Here is a 12,091-nt window from a genome sequence, read left to right on the forward strand (position 1 = left end):
GCTGTGTGGAGAAGAAAATGGGCTCTGAAACTCCAGGAGCAGAATTTCTCCTCCTACCCCCAAACCACTTTTGATTTCTGATGTAAATTTTTTCCTCCCTGTAGCTCAGTCTTAGTTCTGCTTTTTTTCAAGAGTGACTCCTCCCTTCGTGTTGCTGAAAGGTGCAGCCAGGGCAGAGTTGTCACTCAGGGCCTCCTGCAGCCAGAGGGTAAAGGAGATGCAAATACTTCCTGCTTAGCTGGGCGGACCCAGCTGGAAAATGCTTACTGGTGGAATGGTACCTGAGTTTAAAAAAAAAAAAATTACCTGGATAAGGAGAGAGCTGTGAAATCTTACTTAGGTATAAATAGGTCTAAGTGGAAACACCTACACTGCTCATGAAAGGAGATTTTAAGAAAGGAGAGCCCCAGCAGATTGATTTTTAAGTTTATAGAGAAACCTTCAGGGTGATGCAGTTTAATTTGACTGTGGCAGATAAAATCTGTACATGAGGGATAAAAATGAGATGGAGTAGTGTGGCATCAGAACCTTGGCTAAATGTGGTGCTCTGCTCTTGGGTGACACGTTTCCCCTTTCTCACCTTGTGCTGTTTGTACAGACAGTATTGAAAGCAGATCACAGCGGCAGCTTTTGGGGCAGAACAAACTGTTTTGGTAAATAGCAGGAGCAGTGCAAATTGTAGAAGGAAATATATGTTGATGTACTACAAATTAGTCATGGTTGTGCTGGCCAAAACCAGCTGGACTTCAGGGCTTTATGAGAGGCAGGTCAGCTTGATTAAGCTGTATTTGGTTTTTCTTGGTGTGGTCTGTAAAATAAAGCTGCTCGTAAATGCTCACTTTTGTAAAATGTGTCAAATGTGAAGATTGCAAAATAGCCAATACTATTTGATTTATGGATGTGTAAATGGAGGTGGAGTAATGGCAACTCCTTGGCTTTTGTGTTCTTAATGGCTTATGCTTCAGAAAGCATAAAAAAGCCTGGATTTTAATCTTTGCTCCAGCAGGGCTTTGACATTGTTTGTGTTTCTGTCAGAGTAGAAATAATTTTCATGGATGTGACCATTAAGGATTCTTAGAATAGATTTGGCAAAGCTGCTGGTGCCTTGTACTGGAGGGGACACTTGGTGGTGGAGGGGCTGTGCTGCAGAGCTCCAGAAATGTTCTTGGACTCAAAGTCTGGGCACTGGCAGTGACACAGCTTTTAACTGGTGGTGGACTGGTGAAGATGAACACTGGTGAAATGTTTGTGACAAAGTTGGGGGCTAAAAGTTCCCAAGTTTCTGAAATCACAGCGACAACTTGCATGTATTTAATGAGGACTTTGTTGTGCACTGCTTTGCAAATATAGTATTACAATTTTTCCAGCTGTACAGTGCAGCTTCCTACTTTAGAGCAGGGGCTGTAGCTATTAATTTGTCACTGGTTTATTTACATTCCACATGTAACAACCCATTCTGTCTGTCCTTGCAAGGACCAGCTGCTGAAAGGGCCCTGGGTGAGGAGGACATACGTGCAAATGGAACACTATTTTGTCAGGCTGTGGAACAGCTGCAGGCTTTCTCTTTTTTAAGGAGAATTTTATCTATTTTAAACCTTATTGTGATTGCCTTTCTCTCTTAGGCACCTCCCTGGGCATACATTGCTTGTGCTTGTGGCCTTTTCATCTACCAGTCCCTGGATGCTATAGATGGAAAACAAGCAAGAAGGACAAATAGCAGCACTCCGTTAGGAGAGCTTTTTGATCATGGCTGTGATTCGTTGTCCACAGGTATTGCTTTCTTTTTTTAACTGAAGTAGGAGGAATAAATTACTCTTTTTCAGGGATCAAATCTGCAATACAAAAAAAAAAGCTTCTTTACTGAAGAAAGGACAACTGATAGTGTTGAATGTATCAATTTCAACCAAGAAAGTAACCTTTCTTTCCATAGAACAGTGCTCTGGATCAGCTGAATGTCTTCTCTTGTATTACATTGAAAACAAAACTAAGCATGTGACTAATTCAACCTGAGCCAGCACTTCTATATGATGCTTTAGCAGACTCTTGATTCTAAAATATTTTCTGTAAGAAATTGCCATAATACTCTGCTATATTATTTCATATTGACTTGATAGAGAGTGATACCAAGACAGGTCTAAGCCTAAGCAGTGGGACTCTACAAGTCAGAGTTTAAGATTAGAATTGTTTAGGTAATTTCCTGGGTAGGTGAAGTTCATTGAGCCAGCCTGAAGTTTAACCTCTTTGCAAAAAAATTGTAAAATCATAGAATATCTTGAGTTGGAAGGGTCCCACAAGATTGAGTCCAACTCCTGATCAGGTGTTTTGGGTTCCTTAAATTCTAAAGGTCTTAGGCGTTAAATTTTGTGAATTCTTTATCAGAGTTGTATATGGAAAGGTTGGAGGGGAAAGCTTAGATATGTTACTCATCCTGAATGTATCCAGACCTTTGGTTTTCTTAATGCCATCAGAAAAATTCAGAAGACAGGGAAAGATGTCTGGCAAATGCAGGAGAAAGCCCCAAAACTTGCTGCAGCTGCAGAGATTACTCAAGTCTCTTAATGACATTAGGCATCAGAGGGAATAAAAATATAGGAGACTTAGAAGCCCTTAACATTGATGACTTCTAATAGCTGATATGGATTGAAATCTGTGTGGTGCAGCCTGTATATTTTTAAGTGGAAGCGTTAATCTCTTATGTCCGTGAAATAACCATGCCAGGATAACCTTCCCGCTGTCCCTCCTTGGGACCCTGTTAGCTTTGCTTCTGGTGAGGATGCTTACACACATCCACCCTTTTCACTCTGTGACTGATTTTCTCCTGCAGTCTTTGTGGTTTTGGGAACTTGTATTGCTGTGCAACTGGGCACCAACCCTGACTGGATGTTCTTTTGTTGTTTTGCTGGGACGTTCATGTTTTACTGCGCGCACTGGCAGACGTACGTCTCGGGGACGCTGCGCTTTGGCATGTAAGTACCTGGCTGAGAGAAAGGGAAAGGCACCCTAATCTCCTGAATTGCACCTTGTGTGGCCATAGTGCAGCTCCTCAGAGCAGTAGAAAATTGTTTTTATCCATAGTGACACCGTTAGAGCTTCTGGCAGGTGTTGGATCTGTAATTAATAGTGAATGTCCCTTAGCTTGTGTTAGGAGTGGTAAAAATACAGTTTTGGCCTGTTAGTTAATTAGAGCTTTTGTTGTGATATAAAGCTAAATAAGTAATGGAAAGTACCTGCTCTTTTATCCTAAGACGAATGCTTTGGTCAGATGGTGGCAGTCTGGCTTTAGCATTCATTAAACTCTGTCTTGATACTGCTTGATGGTGATGTACAGTTATTTTAATATTAACCATAACTCTTAAAGTGTACTGTATTAATTGCCCTTGTGCCTCCAATTCAAAGTTCAGAATCCCTTTTGGTTAGTGCAGATCATGGTTCTGTCAATAAATGGAACCAAAATTGCAGTGCCAAGAAGGTCAAGAGCAGAAATCCTGTTTCCTGCTGGATGAGGCTGGGTGGGAGGTGCAGTACAAGGGCTTGGTGAGCTCTGGGATTCTCTAACCTTAATGAGGAAATAAATGTATTCTATGGGGAGAATTTATTCTGTGTTTGCATTCACAGAGTAACCAAACACATTTCAAATAAATGTACTGGAGATTTTTTTTTTTTTAAATTTTTTTTTTTTTTTTAATCTGGAAACTGAAGTTTTCCCTTAGTTTGTGGGATTTTGAAACAATTCTAGAACAACTACATACAGATATCTAATAGACTGTTATTTATGGTCTGTAATTGCTAGTCTACAGGCTAAAACAGTACAAATGTGAGTCTCTTGTATATGACAGCTTTTATTGGCAGGATACTGTTTCAATAATGCAGATGCTCTTGAGAAACTTCTATGTTTCTGCTCAAAATTTTAAGATGTTGGATCAGTTCTAAATGTCTATTAGAGGAAGAAAAGAAGAATATCTAGGCTTCTGTTCCAACTCTGGCTACACTAAAGCATATTGACTGAAACTATCCCATTCTGGTGCTTAAGTCTCTAAAATAAGACATGTGGCTCAAATAGTTTCCTGTTTTAGGAGTCTCACTTTCATGCTGTACCAAAAGTCTGAATGCTTTTAGCTCCCTTCAAACTTTACAGGGCCCTGATAATGAAAGATTTCTGGATATTGATCAAAGAACACAAAAGCCTGACCTTGACATGTGTTTGACTTTACAGATAGAAGTATCAACCTCCCCAAACTGCTGCTGTGCTGCAGAGAAGTGTTTGGGTCAGTGCTGGTGTTGACTGGGACATTCCTTTGTGAAGAGTCTCTATTTTGGAGGCATTTTTCAGCAAATTTGATTTTTCTGCCTGGCCTTATAATAATATAAGAATGTAATGACCATGAATATGTAGCTAATTCAGATAAGGCAATAAGCACCTAGATGTGTGTATCATTAATTTAGATAATACAGCACTGTGTAGTAAACATATTTGTTCCTTCTTTTGCCCTCTGTCACAAGGTTAATAGACTGGCATAAGCTGATGATCATTTTAATGCATAAACCATGAGAGTATTTATTCAGTTAACAGATTCTCACTGTTTGACACTTTTTTAATGAAGCTTTTGTTTCACTAATCTAAAACTGAAAAAAAGGTATTTTATCAACCCTTTCAGATTCACTGCAGTGCAAACACTTAGGTATCCTTAATCCTGAATAAGTGGGATCAGAGACAGCTGCTGAAAGGAGCCAAAGATCCTTGTGCACAGGAGCTTTTTCCTGTTTGTATCCCATGTCATGACTCTCAGAGAGAGGGTGTGGTAGTGATGTTTTAGGGAATGTGACAGGTTTTGACTTGCCTGAATTCCAAAGCAGCAGGAAAGAGTAGACAGCTGGTTATCACTTACTTTATTTGTGATATGTCCAAGAAATTGTATTCCAGTACGGCGAGAGCTTGATAATGAAATGGCTTGGAGAAGAGCAGAGGGTGCTAAAGGAAGAGATTGTATTTCCCTCCTTCCACACAGGCCTAAACTGTTGAGTTATAGAATCAGCCTGTCTTGCTGGAAAAGTCCATCTTAAAAAAACCAGGGAAATTAGTGTGTCAAACAAGGTGTGTGCTTATGGAACAGTGTGTGGTTTGTGTATGGGGAAGGGACTGCTGCTCCAGGAGCAGCTGAGGGAGCTGGGAAAGGGGCTCAGCCTGAAGAAAAGGAGGCTCAGGGGGAACCTTCTGGCTCTGCACAACTCCTGACAGGAGGGGGCAGCCTGGACAGGGTCAGGCTCTACTCCCAGGGAAGAAAGGACAGGATGAGGAGGAAATGACCTCAAGCTGCACCAGGGAAGGGTCAGGTTGGACATCAGGAGGAATTTCTTCCTAGGGAGGGGTGGTCAGGCATTAGAAGGGGCTGCCCAGGAAGGTCTGGAGTCCCCATCCCTGCCTGAGGAACAACTGGATGTGGTGCTTGGGGCTGGTGACAACATGGGGATCAGTCACACTGGGCTTATTGATCCTGGAGAGGTTTTCCAACCTTAACAATTCCATGATTCTCTTTAGTGTCACTGCACCAACCTTTGGCAAGTCCCTGAAGCTGAGCAGAGCATGTCAGATTGCAGGGCAGGATCAGTTCCCCTGAGGGAGGAGGAAATGGGATCCATTCTGCGAGATTCCTACAGATTCTACAGGTGGAGGCGAAAAACTTTGTTCAGTTGGGCCCAATTACTGAATCCATCAGCTGTGTAGGTTCTTTGTCTTCTGCCTGACAGCTGTGGGGATGTTCTTGTGTTGCTCTAGGATTTAGAATAATCAGTTGAGTCAATAAAGTTCTATGATCTGTCTCCATCCTCAGTTGATCACATAATTCCATTAATTATGATCCTGGCAACCACCACTCTTCAAAAAGCAATTGGTGTTGATTGAACAGCTCAAATAGCTAGAGGTCAGTATTGCTTAAAAAGTCCCCAGCAGGAAGCAGGAAGTGTCTCAAGGCAAGTGAGGCAGGCTCCAGGAAAGTCACTGTAACAATATCAGCAGTGCAAAGGAAGCAGGGAACAGCAAGAATAGAGTTAAGTGCAGAAGATTTACTTAAAACACCTGATCTGGGAATGATCTTATGGAAAAACAGGAATACTCAGCATATTTGAAAAAGAGAAAGGTGATTTTGAATGGCAGAGAGACTTAGTATTGAAGCAGCCCAAATAATGACTTTGTTCTCCTGACCTGGTTTCCAGCCCAGAAACTGGTTTGTCTGGGCTGTGGATTTACTGTGCTGCAGCACAGGATGAGCCGAGTCATGTATTGGGGCAGCTTTGCCATCACTGGGGCACCTCTGCTTTGGAAACTGAGAATTTTTTCCTGCATATCCCAAAAGTTAAGTTAAACGGTCAAGCTGCGATGGACTTCCATGTGTCCTTGTGGAAGCAGATGTGAGGTGCTTCAGGAACATGCTGTGGAAAACAGATCATTAGGGAGTACAGATCCTGAAAGGATTTTCCTGATGTTATCTGGAGACCAGGTGTGATCACCTGGTTCTTTCCCAATCCAGGGTTATCCCATTTGGATTCAGTAGTGGTCCTGGTCCCTGCAGGAAGTGTGGAGGAGAAGCAAGTGTGTGCAGGCTCAGGATGTTCCAGCTGCTCAAGGTCAGAGCACAGCCTGACTGCAGGGGCTGTCCCACATGCAGGGGCTATTATCCCTGTCAGAGCTAGATTCGGCAGCACAGCTCAGAATCACAGAACCATGGAATTGGTTTGACTGGGAAGGGACATTAAACTCATCCAGTTCCAACCCCTGCCATGGGCAGGGACACCTTCCACTATCCAAGGTTGCTCTGAGCCCTGTCCAGCCTGGCTTTGGACTCTTCCAGAGATGGGGCAGCCACAACTTCTCTGGGCAACCTGTGTCAGGATCTCACCACCCTCACAGGGAAGATTTTCTTCTCAATATCCTATCTAATCCTGCCCTTTGGCAGTGGGAAGCCATTCCCCCTTGTCCAACCTGGGTGTTCTCTTGAGAGAAGGAGACACAAACTGCTCAGTTCAAGTCCTGGTGCATTTGTTCATGACGGAAGTGCTGGAGGTGCTGAATCATATTGAAAAAACCCAGTGGGCACTGAACACTCAAGGGTCCATCCAGAGACATAAGGGCTGTACCATGATCTCCAGCATTTCTCCTACAAGTTACTGTATTTTTTGGTTTATTACAACCTTTTTTAAGGAAAGTACCTTAACTTAAGGAATTATAGCTGTGTATATATGTGTGTAAATATAGACACAATGAGATGAAAATGAGTTTCCAAGGAGGTTTCACAAAGGAATATTCTAAATATGAGAGGAAGAATCAGTTTTTACCACCTTTCATATAACTTAAAGTTATATGGTTACACTGCTGTTTGAATAATAATCCCCAGAGAAAGCAAAATAATTCAGACTGCTGAACAAAACAGCCTTTCTTGGTGAGAGTTAGAGAATTTGGGGAAACATTCCTGTTCAGTGGCTCTGGAGTAGCTGTCCAGGCCCAAGAGCCTGTGGGATAATGGGTTGGTACACCTGAGCCCTATCACCACTGCTGCCACTAAGGTCCAAAGGAGAGGTGAGGAAATGGGAGATTTCAGAAAGCTAAGCCAACCTTCCTCTTCAGCCTCAGCAGAGGAGGAGTTGATGTTCTATCTTGCATAGACAGCACACACCAAATACTGAAATACAGGGTAGGAAACATTCCAAGTCAGACTTTAGCACATTGAGTTCTTTCTCCTGGGAGCAGCCTCAGCATCTCCACTCTGAGATAAGGCAGTCATTACCATGGTTGTAGAGCTTAAAACTTTCCAACACTTCTTGGAGAACTTCTACACCCAGGTTATTTACAGAGGAGAGTCTAAGTAGAGCCTCTGTTGATGTCAGGAGGTGTTGGACTCTCTATACTTGCAAGCAGGATCCGTTGAAGTGTCTTTGTGGTGGGTGTGAAGTTTGGTGCTGGTAACCTGCACCTCCTGTTCCCTCAGTCACACTGGCAGTGTCACAGAAACCTGTGCAGCTAATGAGGGCTCACAGAAAAGGTGGGGGGTGGTTTCCACATCTTCCTCTTCTTCCTTTCCCAAGTCCTTCAACAGCATTTTCAGCCACAATCCCATTGGTCATGTGTGGAGATGCTGCTCCTGATTGTTCTGATAAATCCTTGGAGTTCTCACTGCTCTGTGAAATAATGAACTGCAGCATAACAAGGATATTACTATTGCCTGGCCTGTGCAACTTTTATGTACCTCTGTGAGCAGCAGAAGGAAAAATTTACATACTGGATGTGTGTAATAACAAGGAAGGGAGCTTATTTTTAATTATTTTCCCCTTAATTTTTAATATTATTTTCCCCTTAACATGGATTTCCTGGTGCTGAAAATAATTCTAATTCATGTTCTCATTTTTTCTGTACAGTTTGCTTTATTCACACTATTGTATTTCATGGCATCCAAGTGAAACTGCTGGATTGCAATGAGTTAGGATAAAACTCTAATAACTTTATAATGAAGCATTTGCACTTCTGGCATGTGACTCAGCCTTTATTTCTCTTGTGTTCTGATGTTGAACATTCTTTTCTTGCTGCTGTGGTTCCCCTAAGAAAACAGTCCTTTGTCTCCTGCTCAGATTCCCAGTTCATTGCTCAGCCTTAGTAATCCCACTTGCACGCTCAGTAGATATGGACAAGACAGATGGAAGAATCATCATTTTCCAGACCAGAGCATTAACTGGTCGATGGATCCCTGTAAGTTTTCCAGCCCCATAACTTCTGTTTTCTGTTGAGGCAGGAGTGTTTATCTCGTCTGTTGTGATCTGGGACTTTTTCATGGAGTTTTGTGTGTTGGGAGAGGAAGAGGAGGGTGGTGCATAAACTTCCACCGTAGTTCCACACAGCCTTAAAAAGCTGTGTTAGATCAGCTGGGTTGCTAGTGATTGACTTGATTTCAGGGCCATCTCCAGTGTAACTGTCTGCTTCCTGTTGTTGTTGGATCATTTTCTCAAGGCATTTCTCCATTTGAATTCAGTTTGGGTTCCCTGTTAGCACAAGGAAAGGACTGACTGCAGCTGTCTCTGAACCCTGAGCCAGTGGTGGCTCTTGAGTTGTCTAATGATTTGTTTAGTCAAACAGGGCCTTTTAAGAATTGCCCGTGGAATACACTCAATAAATTAGCACTGACAAGGGAATATTCTGGATGCAGCACTAATCCGCTGTGTGTTAATTGGCTCCAGACTCAGGAGCCTGATAGGGTTCCCAGCAGAGCAGGCACAGGGATTGACAGTGCCATTATCTCTATGGAGTGAAGCACATGCCAAGGTCAATGCCCCTTCTTAAACTTCCCAGATGATGTTTAGAAGATGGATCCATGTCTGAAATACAAATATCACCTAAAATAACATAGGAAAAAATTAATAGAATCTGCAGCTGTTGTGAAGCACCAAAGTAGTTGTGGGGTTTGGGCATTGGGCTTTCTCTTCCTGTATTTCCTAAAATACCAACTATTATCTCTCCCAGCTATTTACTGTGTTATGTACTGTGATAATTAAACTGAAAATGCTTATCAGGCTGAACTTCAGTGGCCCTTCTCCTCAGGCCTGGTTTCTGCATATCATCACTGCACCTGAGTCCTGCAGTGGGGCCACAATGACCTTTCTGTGCTGCCCATTTGAAATCCTTTGGCATGGTGGGTGTCTGTTCCAGCACACTGTGATAAGCACAGCCATAAACAGGAGCTGTGTTCTGGCTGACCCTGCTGCTGCTGAGTTATTTCCTTTTTAAACTAGATGGTTTGATTTTTTTTTAATTTGATCCCATTTAAAAATCTTTTTGTTATGGTAAAATGCAGATTTATGACTCTGTATTAGAAGAAAGGGTGGTTTCTGTGGCTCTGTTGGCTCCAGCATATTTTTTCATCCTTTTCTGTCAGGGGTGAGAAATAAATAGATACAGAGTGGAGTGTGATTACCCCTGAGCAGGGGTCCAGAGCTCACTTCTTGGAACATTATTTGCCAAGAAGCTGCATGAGGAGGGAGGTGAAACTTCTTCCTTTCCCTCGAGGTGTCAAACTGAAATACAGTCTGGCATTTCTGCTCCACTGAAACAGGCAGGAGCATCTTCAGCTAAAGAATTCGTATATTCAGTGTTGTTTGCAGACACAAGCATGAGGTCAGGAGATGAGAGTCCTGGTTTGTGCTTGGTTATGGGTTTTTTTCACCATTCACCTTGCTCGGAATTCCTTGCAATTCCGAGCAAGGAATTTCATTTATTCCCTCATGCACACGTAGAATGATTGATTGTTTTTCCTCATGTGTTGGAGTGATACAGTAAAACTGTAAATTGCAGAAATTCTGAATGAAGATTTAAATGTGTAAAATACTATGTAGATTAGAATGGTTTTGTTAATTCATTAATACTCCTGGGTTTTGTGGTTGTTAATCCCTACCCTGAATTTCCCTTTGAATCATCCCGACCCTGGATTTTGTCCTTTAGCCTGACTGAAGATGTTTAATAGTTCCCCTTCAGAGGAGTGCTCAGGACAGTGCTCTGAACTGTTTCTCTCCCTCACATGTAGATTTGATGTAACAGAGTCCATGCTCTGCACAGTGGCCATCCAGCTCCTCACGGGCACACTGGGGCCCTCGTTCTGGAATTACACGGTAAAGCCTTTGCTGGGCAGTACCTTTGTCATGCACTGCTCTGTGCAAAGCAGCTTCTACAGTGTGTTCATGTTTCACACAAGGAGGAAAAATATTTGAATGAGTAGGAAAAATTTGATTTAACTGGAAGCAAATTTTTTGAAAGCATCTCATTTTATCTGAAACCAAAGCAAAACCTGCCTGTTCAACAAAAGTTTAAATCAAACTTTTATTTTTATCACAGTTTTGGCTTCACCTAAAAGCCAAGCAGGGCTGTGGAAGCAGCTCCAAGTGTGGGTGTACAATAATGTCGTTGGAACTACTTTTTAAAAAATCTTCTTTTGTTGCTGCTGTTTCAATACCTTTCCACCAAAAAAAAGAGAATTTCTTGGCTCTTTCAGGGAATTGTGTCTTGTGTAATAACTTAAAAAGTCTGGTTAAAAATTTCTGGTTTAAGCTGTGCAGCTTGATCCCTGTGCTTATAGCTTCATGAAGAAGTAACTTCCTTTCCAGCTTGTAAAATGCTTTTCCTTATGTCTGTGCTAAATAAGTTCCTCTCCCCTCTAGTTTGCTAGCCTTAAAAAAGACTTTCTCTTCCTTATTTCACCTCTTTGGTTTTTTTTTTTTTTTTTTTTTTTTTTGCACTAATACATTGTGTGTGGGTGAGATCCCCTCCCAATAAAATGTTATCATTAAAAGTGAATGAATTGGATTCCTTGAAATATATAATAGATTATGATTATTGTTGATGAATTTTTAGCCTGGACTTTTTCTTGAAATATATGAGGATATAAGAATAGCTTTTTCATCTTTTTCTTAGTACTGCATCAGATGTTAAACGAAAGTGAGGTTATTTTTTTGGTGGTTGGTTTGCATAGCCTTTGTTAAACCTGTGTTCATGCTAATTATTTTCTAATAGTTCTTTTGTTTTTTCATGTAGTAGTTCAGACAAATCTCTGCTTTCGGGAGGTTATTTAGGAAGATTAATTACTGGCTCTGCTTTAGATGCAGCACCATCATCAGTCTGGTAAATCCTGATGTGTCTCCAACTGACCTTGGGAACTGGGTGGCTCTAAAGGGAGTCAGGTGACATCAGTGACTTAATTTTTAAAATACTTTGTTCATAATCTATGAAAGGCTGGAAATAGTGTCAGGAAATGGTAATTTAGCAAGCAGTAATGCAAAGGAAGGAAGAGCTTAAATTGAGATTTAGCCTGTAATATCAACTGACCAAGGAGTCACTTAGGGTGCAAAAAATTATGAAATCACATAGTTCTGAAATACTCAGAGGTCTGAAATCATTCCCTAGTGTGATGGTTGTGGGGTGGAAATAACTCATATTGAGTGATGAAAGGAAATTGTTTGAACTGGAGTTGGACAATTTATCATGGGGTGGAAGAGAGAGGAAGGGCAGGTGCAGAGGACCTGGAGCTGCCAAAGATGTCCATCTGCAGCCCCCCAGCAAAGG

At 41.8% G+C, this 12,091-nt stretch overlaps 1 protein-coding gene across 6 annotated transcripts in view; it reads left to right on the forward strand.

Moving 5' to 3' along the window:
- CEPT1 (choline/ethanolamine phosphotransferase 1) overlaps positions 1-12,091 on the forward strand; it is a 31,854-nt gene that overhangs the window by 3,618 nt on the left and 16,145 nt on the right. For 4 of the 6 annotated variants that reach the window (XM_009097348.4, XM_018922287.3, XM_018922291.3 and 1 more), the window contains exons 3-4: positions 1,623-1,770; positions 2,825-2,966. In XM_009097348.4, coding sequence (XP_009095596.1) covers positions 1,623-1,770; positions 2,825-2,966 — 290 coding nt within the window. Of the gene's footprint in view, positions 1-1,622; positions 1,771-2,824; positions 2,967-10,559; positions 10,645-12,091 lie in introns of all 6 variants that reach the window. The other 2 variants (XM_018922293.2, XM_050985248.1) reach the window with 2 other exon arrangements.

Source organism: Serinus canaria, chromosome 26 (genome assembly GCF_022539315.1).
Source record: "Serinus canaria isolate serCan28SL12 chromosome 26, serCan2020, whole genome shotgun sequence".
Lineage (NCBI taxonomy): Eukaryota > Metazoa > Chordata > Aves > Passeriformes > Fringillidae > Serinus > Serinus canaria.